The 17,159-nt window shown below is 35.6% G+C and overlaps 1 protein-coding gene across 1 annotated transcript in view; it reads left to right on the forward strand.

Annotated features, from left to right (window-relative positions):
* Positions 1–2,925: 2,925 nt before the first annotated feature.
* Positions 2,926–17,159, forward strand: part of LOC123524578 (VWFA and cache domain-containing protein 1-like) — a 43,416-nt gene continuing 29,182 nt past the window's right edge. The window contains exons 1-4 of the mRNA XM_053538711.1: positions 2,926–3,469; positions 10,688–10,750; positions 11,906–12,054; positions 13,138–13,244. Of these exons, the coding sequence (XP_053394686.1) occupies positions 3,143–3,469; positions 10,688–10,750; positions 11,906–12,054; positions 13,138–13,244 (646 nt within the window). The 5' untranslated portion in view covers positions 2,926–3,142. The remainder of the gene's footprint in view (positions 3,470–10,687; positions 10,751–11,905; positions 12,055–13,137; positions 13,245–17,159) is intronic.

A 17,159-nucleotide genomic window follows, 5' to 3' on the forward strand; every position in this document is an offset into this window, starting at 1 on the left:
TGTATTGAAAAAAGTTTTATCAAACGAATTTCTCCCGCCATGTCAATGATGTAAACAGGGGGTCATCTCATTCACACGAAAATTACTTAAATAAAGTATCACTATTCTTATGTTTTTCGTCCGATATTTTGGTAGAACTAAGATAGTTCTTGAAAAACTTGTAATTAGATACACATGTTTCGATGGATGTATGGAAGGCCGTACACGCCATAATGTTACAATGTAAGTCTATGGGAAAACAATTGGTGGTCTCTAACCTATACACTAGATTTCATGAGTGTTGGATTTGAAGTGAACACTAGGTCGAGCAGATTTTCATCTAATTTCAAGAGATCCATTTATTAAAGTGAAAGCAATGTCTTTACTGCATTAACTGATTAAGTTGATATGACATATACAATCAAACAATCGTAAAAGATAATACAAAGAATGGTTAAATATTCAGCCTTATCAAAACTCAAGAAGCACATAAAAAGCTGATAACAACATATAGTCCCATAAAGTCATATAAGCCTACTTTAGTCGGAATACTGAGAAACATGTGTGGTTTGAATTCGTTTGCTACTTTGTCTAAGTCCAAATTGTCTGTGTGTTTCTCCGTGTACGTTGAGAATCATCAGGTGATTGCAGGGTTGGCCGGAATTTCCCAGGGGCGGGAATTCTCGCCGGTATTTATCGGGAATTCCCGTACTGGAAAATACTCCTAAAATTGCAAAAAGTGGGAAATACTGGGAAATAGTTGGAAATATTGCAAAACTGTTTCCTAATTTAAAGAAAAATCTGCTTTTTTTATGACGAAAACATCAAATATCTATGTGATAATTAATATTTAAATGAACACTTCCATGAGAAAAATACATACAAGTACTTAGCACATATATACATATAATATAGCTCACTGTAGAGAAATGTACTTTTAATTTATTATTTTACATAGTTCAACCATCATAAGACTCAATGATATCTAAAAACATTCATGCAGAATCTATAGGTTGCATTTTCACTATCAAATGATAAAATCATGCCTGAAACAAAAACTGTGTATTTGAAGGGATGAACATCATTTTCTTGGATTTCATATGACTTCAAATCACTTGCCCCTCATCGATATGGGTTCGAGCCTCACTTGGGGCGTTGAATTCTTCATGTGAGGAAGCCATCCAGCTTTACTTGGGGCGTAGAATTCTGGTATACGGAAGGTCGGTGGATCTACCCAGGTGCCCGCTCGTGATGAAATAATGTACGGAGGGGCACCTGGGGTCTTCCTCCACGATCAAAGCTGGAAAGTCGCCATATGACCTATAATTGTGACAGTTCGACGTTAAACCCAGCAAAATAAATAAAATAATTCAGTTAAAATGACCATAATCTGTAATATTTATTTTGAGTCAGCAAGACTATGTTTACAACCGACTATGGTAACAGTAGTCATCAACATAAAAAGTATGATAAGCTATAATGAGAATAAGTGTAAGAATGATCCGAGTTATAGTAGCAGCCAGGTAGCACAAATCTTCAGACACATTACTCTATATTCAAAATGATAATAAAATATGTATACATGTCAACAATGAATGGGTTGTTAAGAAAATATATGTGTGTAAAAAACAAGAGAAGGCATTATAAGACATTTGTTATAGCTATTATAAGCTCAGGGAAATAAATTGAATTTTGTATTGTGCAAATTGTTTGTAACAATGTGATATGGTCAACACCAGTGCTTGAGGCATAGTGTATTATTGTCACTGATCCCTACCTATTGACTTCTCACCTTAATGTTAACACAAATGGATTGGTATGAAAGGATTAAAGTAAATCCTGGGAGAGAAAATACCAATGTCCCACTATGGCTCGAACCCCGGACCTCGTGATCTGTAGACGGACACTCTAACCACGTCGCTAAAGGGTTAACCCAACAGCAAGGTAGTTGGAATTGGCCTACCTACTATCACTATACTTCTCCCCCTTTACTTTTCAGAGCTTACCAGCTCTCCAGAATGACACTCCATGCCCACCGCATGAGTCCGTCAAACACTTCTGAGACCATTAAAGTAAATCCTTGGAGAGAAAATACCAAGGTCCCACTAGGGCTCGAATCCCGGACCTCGTGATCTGTAGGCGGACACTCTAACCACGTCGCTAAAGGGTTAACCCAACAGCAAGGCTCTTGGAAGTGGCCTATAAACCTACTATCACTACAGTATTATGAAAGTATTCTAGGGGGTATAGCTTATCTGAAGAATAAAATATATTGGTCAGAATCATATTTCCCAGTATTACCCGAGAATTACCAGTATTTCCCGGGAATTTCATGTATATCCTTCCCGCCGTCCTGGTAAATATGGGTAGTTCCCACTTTAATGCCAACCCTGAGTGATTGAGACGCTCCTGGGACATGTTGACTCTCGTGGGAAAAAAAATCATTTGGGTACAAGAATAATTTATACATTTATATCTTAACATATAAATAATTACTAGGATCGAAAAAAATCTGGACATTGTCAATTAAAATAATTGAAACACCGTCTTGTCGTTTCTGGCCGAATTATTGGGGTCGCGACGCCTCTGTATGAACTGGCAGTGATACTAACAACTAGGAAAAACTTGCTACAAAAAGGTCTAAGAAAATGTTAGTTTACACAGTACAGTGCCAATGCACTTTTCTGGTCTTTTCAACTACATTAACTACACGAACAAGAGAACTTTAGAACGATAAATGCATAACTTCCATCTTGCTTTTGCACGGATTTTTACGGATTTTGCTAAGCAAATAATACAACTAGTCTGGTTATCTGCCCCTACGTCACTAGACTAATATTACAACCAGACTAATAATACAACCAGCGCACTTGCATGGAGATGTAATTGGACTCAATCAGATGCTCTCCGTGCTTTTGGATTTTATTCGAAACGGTGCATGTGTAGCTCCGTGTGATAATTTGTGTATTGAAACGGAACGGGTCGGGTTGGATAATTAATTACACAAATTGTGTGATTTAACTACACATGGACCATTAAAACCAGCAAAAACAGTATTTGTATATCATATGTTTTGTGATCTGTTCCGTTTTTCTATTTAGCGAGCTCAGTAAATGTTTAAGGATGGATTTATTTACTTCTTAATTGACCTAAATTGCAAAAAATGGCGACTGGAAGAGTAGGTCAAATCCGATCTATTCCTTTGTCAACAGTGCTTTTAAGATATTTTGTTATATTGCATGTTTATGCATCAGTTTATTGTGCCAAAGATTGGGATTCTAACCAATTGAAAGGAACTGGTTTAAGTTTAAAAGATTTAGGAAATAGTGAAAGTTTGACAAAATTGTTTGCAAGTGATGGATATTTCACAGATACATCACAGGAAAAAGTGAAGCCATTTAATGGAATAAACATTCAAAATGAAGCCCAAAAGCTGTCTGCAAATCTACGGTTATTAAGCAATGAAGAAATTGGAGTCACCACTATGCAGGTATACATGGAGTTACTTTTTGTTTACATCAATACTCATAAGCAATACTAAAAGTCAGAATTTAACAAGATCTCTGCTTCTAAGCCCCATTGATCAGACTAGGGATCAGGGTTCTCACTAGCAATTTCAAGTTGCAGTCCTGGGACTCCCAAAGCTGAAAAAGTTGCAGTCCCAACTAGACTGACGGACAGACTTTAACGTTTCGTGAAAACACAGGCCTCTATTATACTGTCAAATTAATTATTAATGTAGACCAACAGACATTTTGTTATCACAATACTTCACCCAGATATTGTTAAGGTGAGATAAAAAGGTAAAGACTAAATAGATGAAAAATGCAATCAAAAATGAATGTAGGACAAAATCACCCCTGGACAAACTCCATCCCCCACCACACCACACACTGCTGTATCTGATCTACCTGGACATAATCCCCCTACTTTATCTTAATACTTATTAAGAGCAAAGCATTAAAACATTTGGTCTTAAATACAACAATACGACATTCTAACCACATCACTAAAGCTAGTAAAAGGGTTAACTCAGCAGCATGGCAGTTGGAAATGGCCTATCAAGTATAAACCTACTTCCATCCCTTTACTTTTCAGAGCTGACCAGGTCTCCAAAATGACACTCCATGCCCACCACATATATCCATTAAACACTTCTGGTCACATCAACACCATTGAAGAAAACCAGGAGGAGAATAAATGTAGATCCTGACAGGGGATCGGCCCCAGACCTTGTGATATGTAGGCAGACAGTCTAAAGTTAACTCAACAGCAAGGCTGTTGCTAATGTCTAACCATATCCTTATTCAGAAGGGTTAACTCAACAGCAAGACTGTTGCTAATGTCTAACCATATCTTTATTCAGAAGGGTTAACTCAACAGCAAGACTGTTGCTAATGTCTAACCATATCCTTATTCAGAAGGGTTAACTCAACAGCAAGGCTGTTGGAAAAAGCCCTTATAACCTCCTATCACTACAGTATGAAAAATTTATGTTTATCATTTTATGACACGAAGTTGTGTCAAAAATCAAAACAACGGGGAAGAAAATTTTTCTTCATCATAAACTTATTATTGTCTTATTATGCCCCCAGCATCTACTGATGCGGGAGGCATATAGTGATTACAAGAATGAATTGATACTAATACAGATGTAAACTGTGACCATTCCTCATCTTCAAACATCACCTGACCTCAGTTTGACCTTGACCTCATTTTGGACTTAGGTGCAAAATCTATTGACAAGGATGCCACTGGGGGCATCAAGCTTTTATTGAACGCAGCTCCTTGTTATGAATGTTCAAAGTTCTTTTGTTTATAATTATTTATTGATTGTCACTAAGATTGGACAGCAAAATGCTACGTAACCGAAGAAAAGCGTTAGAACTGTCTTTCATTTGGATAATTGGTCTAAGTGAATAAAATTAGTGATGCATTTTGAGTGTCCAGTAATTAGCTGTTAATTCTATGAAATCAGAAAATGACTTTTCGGGTATAGCCACTATAGGTGTGTGTGGAGGAAGGGGGTCAAAATTGCATTTTGCAAATTGTTTAAAATGTGAATGCTTTATGTAAAAAAAAAAGAAAGAGAAATCTTCGAAGTTTGAAATGCTGACTTAAACCACTGGTGCAATGTTTCTTGGATAACAAGATTTATTAAAGGCTTTGTACAGTATGCATCTTGATTTCAATGATTTATTAAAAAAAATGGATGCAAGAGAGTGGAATATCTTGAAAATCTCTTCCAGTTGATGAGGCCAGTTTTCAAAGTACAATATATATATATGGCAGAAATGTTTCTTGATATACCTGTTTGATCTATAAAACACTGGTAAATGATGTAGAGCCTGCATGGCCCACATCTTTGTCGTAAAAGGCAAACTATTGTTCTCAATATCTAGGCCCTTATCCATCAGTTTTCAGAGAAGATCACTTATGTATATCTTGTGTTTAAAATGGCCTTTTGCAGGGAAAATGGGTAAATTTGTTACAATATTGTGTTTAGTGGTCATGTACTTCATTTGTGGTTTAGAATTTTTCATGTGAGAAAGCCATCTGGCAGGCTAATGGAATCATCATTGGTTCTACCAACATGACCAAGGTGCCTGAAACGGAGAGTCACCTTGGGCCTTCCACTATCCAAAGCTGAAAAAGTCAACATTTGACCTAAATTGTGTCAGTGTGAAATTGAACCCAACAAAAAGCACAAAACAAAATTAATAGATACAGCTTGTTTGACCAGTAACAAATGTTACTGTGAATATGAGATTTTTGGCATAGCTAAGGACCGTGGAATCAATTAAAAAAAGCCATATTTCATAACTGAATGTAGAAAGTTGTAAGCTTAAAAATTGAGCAATTATTCCCATGAAGAACTTGATGGATCTGCACTATATTTGATCTGTAGTATTCCTGTCTTTTCCTCTTTCAATTTTGCTTGACCCCAGTTAGTGACAACCAGAGTTAAAAATAGACCGTATTTAAAAACATTTCAGTTTAAACAGTTCATTTGAACTGCATAATGATATTAAATCTTCCGTGATATGTTTTAAAAGGGCAAACATTGAAGAACAGACCTGTGAGTAACTTACGGCCATTATAGCCCCTTTGTTTAAGTTATGATGTGAATTTCAGCAATATTTTCGTAAACGTTCAGTGGTTAATAATATTCATTCATAAGTTTTCTTTATAGCTAAAAAACCTATTTTCAATAATGAAATTTTAAACAAATTAATCACTGAAGGTGAGGGAATTGCGATTTAGCTAAAAAACCTATTTTTCAATAATGAAATTTAAAAAAAATTACCAAGGGTGAGGGAATCGGCATCGGGTCTCTAAAAAAACACTTCATTTACAGAATGCCATGCACATGCAGCTTTAGTCGTTTTCGCTTTCTCTTTATTTTGTTGATTTGGTGTTCTCATTAAGCCCTAATGTTGTCATAAAAATAGCAGAACTAAATGCCAGCCTAATGTTCTCAAAGCATTTCTTAGAGGATACACATTTTATGCCAGCCAAACACACAAAAATTCATATTAAATGGAGGTAGTCAAATAGCTGCAGATAATTCGCAGCCTTAGATCTTGAGATTGGAAACAGTTTGTAATTGCCAACATCAAACATATCAAAGAAGATGTAAGCTTTGGGGAAATCATCCATGCTACAGGATTATAAACATTTATTTTCGCAGAACTTTTGGGAAAGTCATTATGTCCTGGGGCAGCAGCATAGCAGCTGTATGGTTTTAAAAAAGCCTGATTTAGCAGAGGGATTTAGATTTCATTGCCAAATTTTTTTTGTCAAATTTCTGACAAGGAGACAGTACTTGGGTAACCATGGTAACAGTAAAATATAATTTTCTTATAATAGCATCACTTGATCTACAAACAAATGTACCTGTGCCCTGTTGGCAAATATGTCATCTTTGTAACAAATATAAATGCTTGTGTTTGAAAAAATAATGATTTCTCTAAAAATGCAGATTTTTGTCTGTTTTTAGCTCGACTTTTCAAAGAAAATGTAGAGCTATTGCATTCGTGTCGGTGTCTGCGTTGCCGTTGGTTAAAGTTTTTGATAAAGTCAAATATCTCTGTTACTGTCAAAGCTATTGACTTGAAACTTAAAATACTTACTTACTATCAAAGTCTACACCGGGAGAAACAATCTGCATAACTCTGATTTGAATTTTGACAGAATTATGCCCCTTTTTAACTTAGAATTTTGGTTAAGTTTTGATAAAGTCAATATCTCTGTACTATCAAGACTCATTGACTTGAAACTTAAATATTTACTATCAAAGTCACACCAGGAGAAACAATCCCCATAACTCTGATTGAATTTTGACAGATTATGCCCCTTTTTAACTTAGAAATTTGTTAAAATTTTGATAAGTCAAATATCTCTCTTACTATTTAAGCTTTTGACTTGAAACTCAAATAGTTATTACTATCAAAATCTACACCAGGAGACACAATTCTATACTCTGGTTTGAATTTTGACAGAATAATGCCCTTTTAACTTAGAATTTTTAGTTAAAGTTTTTGATAAAGTCAAATATCTCTGGTACTACCAAAGCTTTTGACTTGAAACTTAAAATACTTATTTACCACCAAAGTCTACACCATGAGAAACAATCCGCATAACTGTGATTGAATTTTGACAGAATTATGCTCCTTTTAACTTAGATTTTTTTTTTTTAATTTTTGATAAAGTCAAATATCTCTGAACACTTACTATTAAAGCTTTTGACTTGAAACTCAAAATAGTTATTGACTATCAAAGTCTACAACCAGGAGTCACAATTCTCATAACTATAATTTGAATTTTAACAGAGTTATGCCCCTTTTTAACTTGGATTTTTTTTTACTGGCAAAGCTCTAATTCAGGGTCAAGCACTGAGAAAAGTAGAGCGCGCTGTCTTATGGACAGCTCTTGTTTAAATTGTATTAAATCAATCCCTGTAATTAAAGATACAATGACCATTGTACCCCCCCCCCCCCCCCACCCACACACACAACATTACAGGATTGTTATCCAGCATGTGAAGTTATGTTCACGGTGTTTTAATTGGGATTTTACATAGGCAAACCAGAGTTATGGTCCTTGACATAGTAAATGATATGCATTCAGTGACAGTAGTGGGGGCACAAGTGTTATATGGACACACATCCAGTTGTAAATGAATTATAGGAGCGGTTTTGGCCAGTGTGAGTGCATGACCTCATAGACAATGATTGGGTTGGGGATAACATAGAGTAAGGGCAACTGTTTTCAATTTTCAGATAGGAAGGTCATTGCACTGGTGGCCCCTTGAATGAATGGAAAATAAACCTCATGAAATTACTAGCATAAAGCACTCATGTTCAATTGGCCTGTGATTTAACAGTTTTAATTTTTTCCTTCCTCAGCTGTTGTTTTTTAAGTGACTTGAGCAAAGATTGTAGAAAAGGGGTCATTTATGGTCCTTTTTTTAGCTTTGTTTGTCTAGTGAAGTTTGCTGTTCGAAATAAATAAGTTAAATAATGAACAGTATCTCTATCCTTTCTGAAAATGAATCAAAATTATAGATTAAATTTCAGCTGGTGTATTTGTTGATCCGTTTTTTGAAGTGGTATCCTTTCATGTTGTACAGTAGACCCCAGTACACAATAGCAAGCTCCGATTTCATATAAAATCTTCTTCCATTATATGAGAATTTATTAATGCTGAATATTGTAATTTTTGTTAAGTAGGTTGACCTGTTTTGTTCGAGACAGACAGAAAATTTGTCATTTTTGTTGAATGACAAAACTATGAAAAGCTTGTGATCTGAAGAAATATTTTTAATATTTGTAGGTATATAGTTTCATATGATATATAGTCTTGTCATTTCTTTTGAACTGCTGATTTATATAGACACATTAATGTTGTTATTTAGTATCAGAATATGCACATCTTTGCCTTGACAGTTGTTTTTTATGCCCTGGCATCTACTGATGCGGGAGGCATAAAGTGATTGTCCTGTCCGTTCGTCCGTCCGTACGAGGTTAACCAAATGGGACTGTTTTGTCCAGCATCAATACCCCTTACTAGAATGACTTGATACTAATGCAGTTGTAACTTGTGACCATTTCTCATCTTCAGACATCATCTGACCTCTGTTTGACCTTGAACTTGACCTCGTTTTGGACTTAAGTTGCTTTGTATCGACAAGGATGCCACCGGGGGCATCAAGCGTTTATTGAACGCAGCTTCTTGTTTTTTCAAAAATAAATCCTTTTCTATGGATCAAGCACTAAGACTTACTCGAGTACATTGTAGTACTGACCGGTCCCTAACCCTTTTATGCCCCTAGCATATAGCAATCGTCTGTCTGACATTTTACTGTTTTACCTACAGCCCACATTGATGACTTGATTAACTTCATACTCAAAGTCACACTCAATCCTTGTGGCAAGATCTACAAACTGATCATATAAATGACTTTGACCCTCATATAACCTTCACTTTCAAACTGAACACCTGGAAAAAAACCCATCTTTTTTCATACACTTGCAGGGAAAGTTTTTGCATTTTGAATAACGCAGCTCCTTGTTCCTTATTGTTCTGTTTGTCTCTAAGAATAACTGGAGCAGTTTGGTCATAGTCTTGCAGCTCTGAGTGATAATTGTTTTAATGTATGCAATAAAAAGAGAGAAAAAAAAGAGTTTAAGTACCTTTTGGCCTAGTTGCTTCTAAACTTCATTTTCTTGGATTGTAGAATTACTGACTTTTAGCAATAACCCAGGTGGAAAAGCTTCCAAAAATCATGAAAACCTGTAGGGATTCTTCCCCATAGAATAAAGCACTTGGAGAGTCTTAAAGTTGATTACAGAAATGCTGGTTGCCACTTGTGAGCATTCTTTGAGTGGATTTTATTTCAAGCTGCTTTTGTATCTTAGTCTGATTGTCAGTGTCAGGTAGTAGTAATATTTGCAGAAAGATTCCAAAAGGAATCTTCAGAAAATCATTATTAGAATGAGATAGCAAAAATATTGGCAGCCAAGCCAATTTTTGTTGCAGGAAGCAGGTTTTCTAAATGTGGAACATCAGTCTGGTTCGAGTTTAGAGTATGTACATTGCATGCCCAATAGCCCTGTGTCACTAGCCATTATGCACTGAATAGATGTGCTTGGTAATTTAGTGGTTTTTAGCCACGTTTGGAGCACAAATTTAGCCCCATTCCCCTCTCCAAAAACTATACTTTTCCTTCATTTTTAGTAAAATTTCATAAAATTAATATAATTTGCTATTACAGTTTCCAACCAAAACTGTAATCATGCAGTTGAAAAATAATTACCTTTTAAGTCATATAATTTGGAGATAAAGAGTATTTTCTTTATGACATAATTTTCCCCCTAGTTTCGTTGTTACTAAGCAATTTCCTCCACCTAACGGGATGCTACATGGCCCTGTTTCTGTTGTATATAAGAACAGTACTGATAACAAATCCAAAGACAGAGGCTTCAGCATTAACATGATTAAAAGTGGTTTTGTGGTACTGTTATTTACTTATGCCTTATAAACAATTTAGATTTTCATTGCAGGTTTTGGGCAAGAAGAAAGTACTAAATTTAATATTCCAGAATTTAAGGGAACAGCTATAAGACAGTTGGTGCAAGATTGCAAGAACATTTTCCCAGAAATAAGTTCCAGGGCAATATAATTCAATAAATGTTTCTATTTTCAGGCAATTTATGACACACTGCCTTATACTGATGTGCCTGCTGACTATCGTAATACTCTCAAAGATGTAAGTGTGCTTTTCTTGAAAAATTTTTGTCTTTTTTTTATTACGGTTTGGAGCGCTTAGTCTTGCACTGAATGCAAAGTAACCTTCATTTTAACTTTATTACTGCAATGCCCAGAATGATGTCAAAGCAGACATTTGTTATTCTATTATAAATCATGTGATTTTTTTCTGAAATTAAAGAATAAAAGGTCAATATTTAAAAAAAGACTGAGGAGAAATAAGAAAAAAAAAAATTCTGAGATTTTCTGGTCGCTTGCAAGTCCTTAGTTTCCCACAGGGTTTTTTCTAGCTAATTTGGGAACATAGCCTACAACCGTAAAATTGGGAATTTTCGCGCTTAAATGTTCCAAACTGGGAAATATTTAGTTCCATAGGATATAGTAAGGATGTGTTTAAGCACTCTCATACATTTGTTTCACATTGAAGAACCTCTTCAACATACTGCCATTACAAAATTGTCCATAATTTGGTCAATTTTTTAGCAATTTTGATGAAATTTTTTTCAGAATGTAGTTTGGGAATATTTTCACTCATTTTGGGAAAAATACGTACTTTTTGGCATTGGGAATATAGCCGAATAACGGCTATAAAAATGGCCAAAAAAAAACCCTGTCCCAACTCAGCCTTCACCTGCTCAGTGCAGTAGGGCAACGAATGTAGCTCAAGTCTTGTTTACAGAATAACCTTTGTGCAATATTTATGATTTTTAAACTGGTTGGTGACAACTAGTGTAAATTTATGTCTCTTTTGACATTAAGTTAGTCAGCATCAGTATGTACAAAAAATGTACTTCACATGGAAGTTTGTTTCAAGGTAATGATTAGTATTATCATACTATTACTGTGAAATCATTTAATTTCGTGGGCATGAAATTTAGTGGTTTTGGTCAAAGCGGCATTTTCATGGGGATATGAAGTAGTGGATTTCAGCTTATGAACATAAATTGAATGGGAATTTTACTTCTTCATTGGGATTAAATTTCGTGGATTGACTCAACCACGAAATTCACAAAAATTAGTCCCCCACGAAAATTTATGATTTTACAGTATTATTAATTTCCTGCCATTATATGTTATTTTTATTGAGGGTAAGTGAGGGAGATGAAAAATACAAATATTTAGAAGGTGGCAAATAGAACATGATTATATATTTTAGATGACAGAGAGAATACACCAAAGATTTAAGAACTACCTCCAGATTGTACAAACCAACAAGATTATTGTGCAGAATCTCTACATGTTCCACATCAAGCAACCAATCACACAAAAGTTTGACTGTTGCCATCTCAATGCCACAGATTTAAGGTATATGCAAGTTATAAATATGACATTTCTGGCTGTTTGCCGCAGATATCACCTCTAGCCTGCTAAATTTTCAAAATGAACCGGTCCATCATTCGATTAGGGCATCATCATTTATTATTCAAAGGGGTGTTCACTGAAAATTTAAACTAAATAATGAACATTGCAGACCATGATGTGCCAGCTGATTTTAGTCTGCACTGGTGGTAAAGGCAGAATCACTTGCCAGAGGTATATACAAGTTACCTTAAATACTTTCAGATACAGATTTAAGGGTCTGTACTAGTCACTGTGTATGTTCTAGGTTTCAGACACAGATTAAGGAAATCACATTGTTTTTACATCTGTCTGAAACATATTTTGAATTCAAACAGTTCAAAGTATTCAAATGAAACCATGTTGGGAAATATTTAAATATATAAGTGACAGTGTGACATACTGCACAAGATAGGCAGACATTAATCAAGGTATCATTGATTTAATATACAGCGTGAATGGTTTTTGTAAGTTGCAGAAGAGAACTGTGATATGAACACGTTTGATACCTACTGTCCTCTCTGCCTGTAGTTTTGCTGCATTTCTACCTGTAATCAATTTGTTCTGTCAGACCATCATAGTTTGTTCAAACTTGAAAGATTGTCCAGGTTCACAATTCATAATCATCATCTATGCCTTTTTTATTGCCCCCAGCATCTACTGATGCGGGAGGCATATAGTGATTTTCCTGTCCGTCCATCCATTCGTTCGTCCGTCCGTCCATACGAGGTTAACCAAATGGGACCGTTTTTTCTAGCATCAATACCCCTTACAAGAATGAATTGATACTAATACAGATGTAAACTGACCATTCCTCATCTTCAAACATCACCTGACCTCAGTTTGACCTTGACCTTGTTTTGGACTTAGGTGCAAAATCTATCGACAAGGATGCCACTGGGGGCATCAAGCGTTTATTGAACGCAGCTCCTTGTTTGCAGCTGTTGTCCTGTGCTGACACTACCCTACAGTAAAGATCTTTACCATGGTATATGTACAGTATATTTTTTCATTCTGATTTGTTCAAAGTCCTTTTTCTTGCTATTTCAGACCAGACAGTGAATATCGATGTAAGATATCTCGTCAAACAAGCTGTGACCTTATACCATTCCGTGTACCAGATGGGGCATTCAATCCTGGACGTAACCTTACAGAAGGTTGGTATTTCTTGTACTGTTTTTTACTTTCTAGGAAGTCATATTGAGAAATATACTACTCTGTCTGAAGCATTAAGTGCATATCTTTGAAGAATATTCGACTTCATCCTATCCAAAATTTGCACACTGATTCTCGATTCAGAGCTGTATGACTTGGTGTAGATTAAGGGGTTTGTGAATGTCTTGGTCCTGTGCCATGTGCATCTAAGGCCTAAAATATGCTTACGCACATGCAAGTAATTTTCAGACACTTTTACAAAAGTTGGGGAAAAATATTATCATCCCCGACCCAAACCCCACAACCAGAGGCAATCATCCTTGGATTCCCATCTCACTGTTAGTCACTATCAGACTTTGACAGCTATGTATCACGGGTGGTAAAAGCGCAATCCAATTCCCGCCGGGAATACGCTTAAGATGGGTTGCGCAACGTTCGATGCTGGTGTTGCACGTAAAAAAAAAAGATGAAATTGAGGTATACGAAGTTATGATTTTGCTTAGTATGAGACAAGAATAAATTTTCTTGGAAAAAGCAAAATGCTGTTCGACACAAATATGATAATACATCATATGTGTAAAATATCTGGTTTGTAATTTATGATTTGGCTCTATTATCACAAAAACTCTGGCGACACAAAGCGTGAAAAAAGTATGGAATCAACAAAAATGGAAGTTGTTGACCTCATATGCCTAATCTGAGGACATCTGATGCTTTTTATGATAACTCAACTGTTATAAAGTAACAAAATTAAAATTATTTGCTTCAAATCGTGCTTACGGGGACATAATTGTAGGGGTGGGTATTGCCACGAAAATTAGTATTGCGATATATTGCAATATTGTATGTGGATATTGCGATATATTGTACCAGTTATTTAATGAACAAAAACATGACGAATCATACTGTTTTTTTTTTTCAAATTTATTCAATTAAAAATGAGTAAAATGACTAGTATCAACAACACGAGTGTTTGCTCGACCTTCTCAATAAATAAAAATACCAGTAAACAAAAAAATAAAAAGTTTTGACTAGATTATGGAGAGTATTACCAAATATTCAAAAGCGAAAGTAGACTGCGTCAAAATATTATTTGATTTATTGTGCAGCACTACATTCGGTTTACGGATACAATCATATTACACAGGTTGCTCAATTCACCGATTATATACGAGGAAAGTGGTATAGCTGTTGTATGAATGATAAATTCTAGTTGACAGAAAAATTACTAATGAGTCGCTGACAAATACGAAATTATATTTATCTAAATTTTCTTATTGGTTTTATTATGTGGAATTGGGTCCGTAAACTAGCTGTAAACCAGTCTGCTACCTGCACCGGAAATGAAAGGAGAAAAATGAAAACAAAGTTGAATTGTGCTGGCTGCTAGAAAAGGATTTATTTTGTGAATCTTTTTGGTTTACGTTAGTGTTACTTAATGCTTTTTGAACAGCTCGAGCCAGCAGAGTTTTTGTGATAACAGAGCTGATTCTTTAATTAATAAGTTGGTATTTCACACATATGATCTTTATTCATTTTTGTGTCGAATAGCATTTTGCTTTTTTTCGAAACACTCGTAAATGTGTCTTATTTACCAAAACAAAAACCCACCTACCTCAATTTTGAATATAGTGATGTGCAACACCAGCACCGGAAGTCGCGCAACCCATTTTTAGCGTATTCCCAGCGGGAATTGGATTGCGCGTTTACCACCCGTGTGTATGTGATAAATATTAGAAGTGGCAGCTATATTAGTGTTATCTTAGTCATTTAATAATATCAGACCTTGACAGCTACATTGTATGTTAATGATATATCATAGTCATAATCAGACCATGATAGCTACTGTACATTGTATGTTAATGATGTCTTATTCATTATCAGACCTTGACAGCTACATTGTATGTTAATGATGTCTTATTCATTATCAGACCTTGACAGCTACATTGTATGAAAATGATGTCTTAGTCATTATCAGACCTTGACAGCTACATTGTATGAAAATGATATCTTAGTCATTATCAGACGTTGAAAGCTACATTGTATGTTAATGTAACATAGTCATTATCAGACCTTGACAGCTACATTATATATTAATGATACCTATAGAATTGAGATATTTTTGATGCAATTGAAAACTGGGAGTATGGATCAAACCTGCAGAGAGCACAACCCAGGTCATTAGATCCAAGATCAAGGTCATACTTGGAGATCAGATAGCTCAAATTTGTGTCTGCTCCATATCTAGTAATGAATTTTATAGAAATAGCATCAAACAACTTCAAGGTCTGTCTCAGGTTTTACCCAGGTGCCTGTGGTGAAATAATGCATGGACGGGCATCTAGGGTCTTCCTCCATCATCAAAGCTGGAAAGTCGCCATATGACTTGTATTGTGTTGGTGCAACGTTAAACCCAACAAATAAAATAGTATAAACTGTATGGGGTTTTCCACCACTTCAAACAGTATTTACTGTGTGGTGTTATACTGTATAAACATGCTGATGTTTTCTACCACTTCAAACAGTATAAACTGGGTTTGATGTCTTCTAAATTTATGATGTTAATATTCATGAAGGCAGCAATTATTATGATGTATTTGTGTGTGAATGTTCATTAAGTCTGCACTAGTTGCCTTCAAGCCTTCAGATAACACAGACTGAATTGTATCTTCTTTGTTACTCAGAAGCTTGAAAACATGAATTAATGAAATTGAGACTTGTTTCTAAATTGCTACCTGTGATAGTGTTACTGGTTGAATGAAGGTGCAGACTGTTCACAGAAGTTGGCAGAAAAGTGCACAACAAAATTTCAAGCAGCCAAAAAATATGCCTGTGATCTGTAAGAAAAAAAGTTAAAAATGTCCAGACTGTTAAGAGAATTTTTAAGGTATTAGCTACTGAACTCAGAAGGTACAGGTACAAACTCCTTGAGGTCAGGGCTGCACCTCCCTAGCTCTCAAAACAATAAAGTTTAAAGCCCTTCTCAAATTCCAAGTTACTGACCATTAAATTATGTGAGCCGTGCCATGGGAAAACCAACATAGTGGCTTTGCGACCAGCATGGATCCAGACCAGCCTGCACATCCGCGCAGTCTGGTCAGGATCCATGCTATTCGCTTTTAAAGCCTACTGCAATTAGAGAAACCCTTAGCGATCAGCATGGATCCTGACCATACTGCATGGATGCGCAGGCTGGTCTAGATCCATGCTGGTCGCAAAGCCACTATGTTGGTTTTCCCATGGCACGGCTCATGTCATTAATGAGCAACTGCCTCCCAAAAATAAATGGTATTGGCAGTAGATCAAGCACATGGGACTTGTATAAAACAGAAAGGTACTGAAGACTGCCATACCAGAGGTGCTGAGTTCAGTCCTTGAGGGAGTGTTTCAATGGTGTCCATCACTTAATTTCATCTTTATGAAAAAGTGTGTTTATGTTAATGTTTACAAAGGAAAGCAGAAATTTGCATCAGAAGACAAGTTTGAATATGTCAAAGTTTATTTGATTGTCTGGCTCGAAGGTTACTGTATTATAAGGTTCAAGGATTGTCTTAAAATATATGGAAATAAAGTTTCCCTGAAGGCATACGGCAGTCGGGCGAGACAACTTAATAACAGATTGATTATGATAAATATGTTAAGATGCTGTCATATTAGGATTTAATTGGTTGTGTATACATAATAATTGTCAGTGAGTCAAGCTTAAATATTACAGCTTTATTGGCTAGCGAAATTGATTGTTGTGCAATTTGCATGCAGTATCAGTGAGTTGTCTAACTTAGATTTTAAATTCAGTGCTGTCAAAAAAACTCTGACATGAGGATATCTGATGGTTATTAAGAGTGATAGTCTAAAACAATATTTCAATTGAAGACCTGGTGAAACTCCTACTAAATTACCTCTTCAGCAAGAAAATC

The sequence above is a fragment of the Mercenaria mercenaria genome, chromosome 3, assembly GCF_021730395.1.
Source record: "Mercenaria mercenaria strain notata chromosome 3, MADL_Memer_1, whole genome shotgun sequence".
Lineage (NCBI taxonomy): Eukaryota > Metazoa > Mollusca > Bivalvia > Venerida > Veneridae > Mercenaria > Mercenaria mercenaria.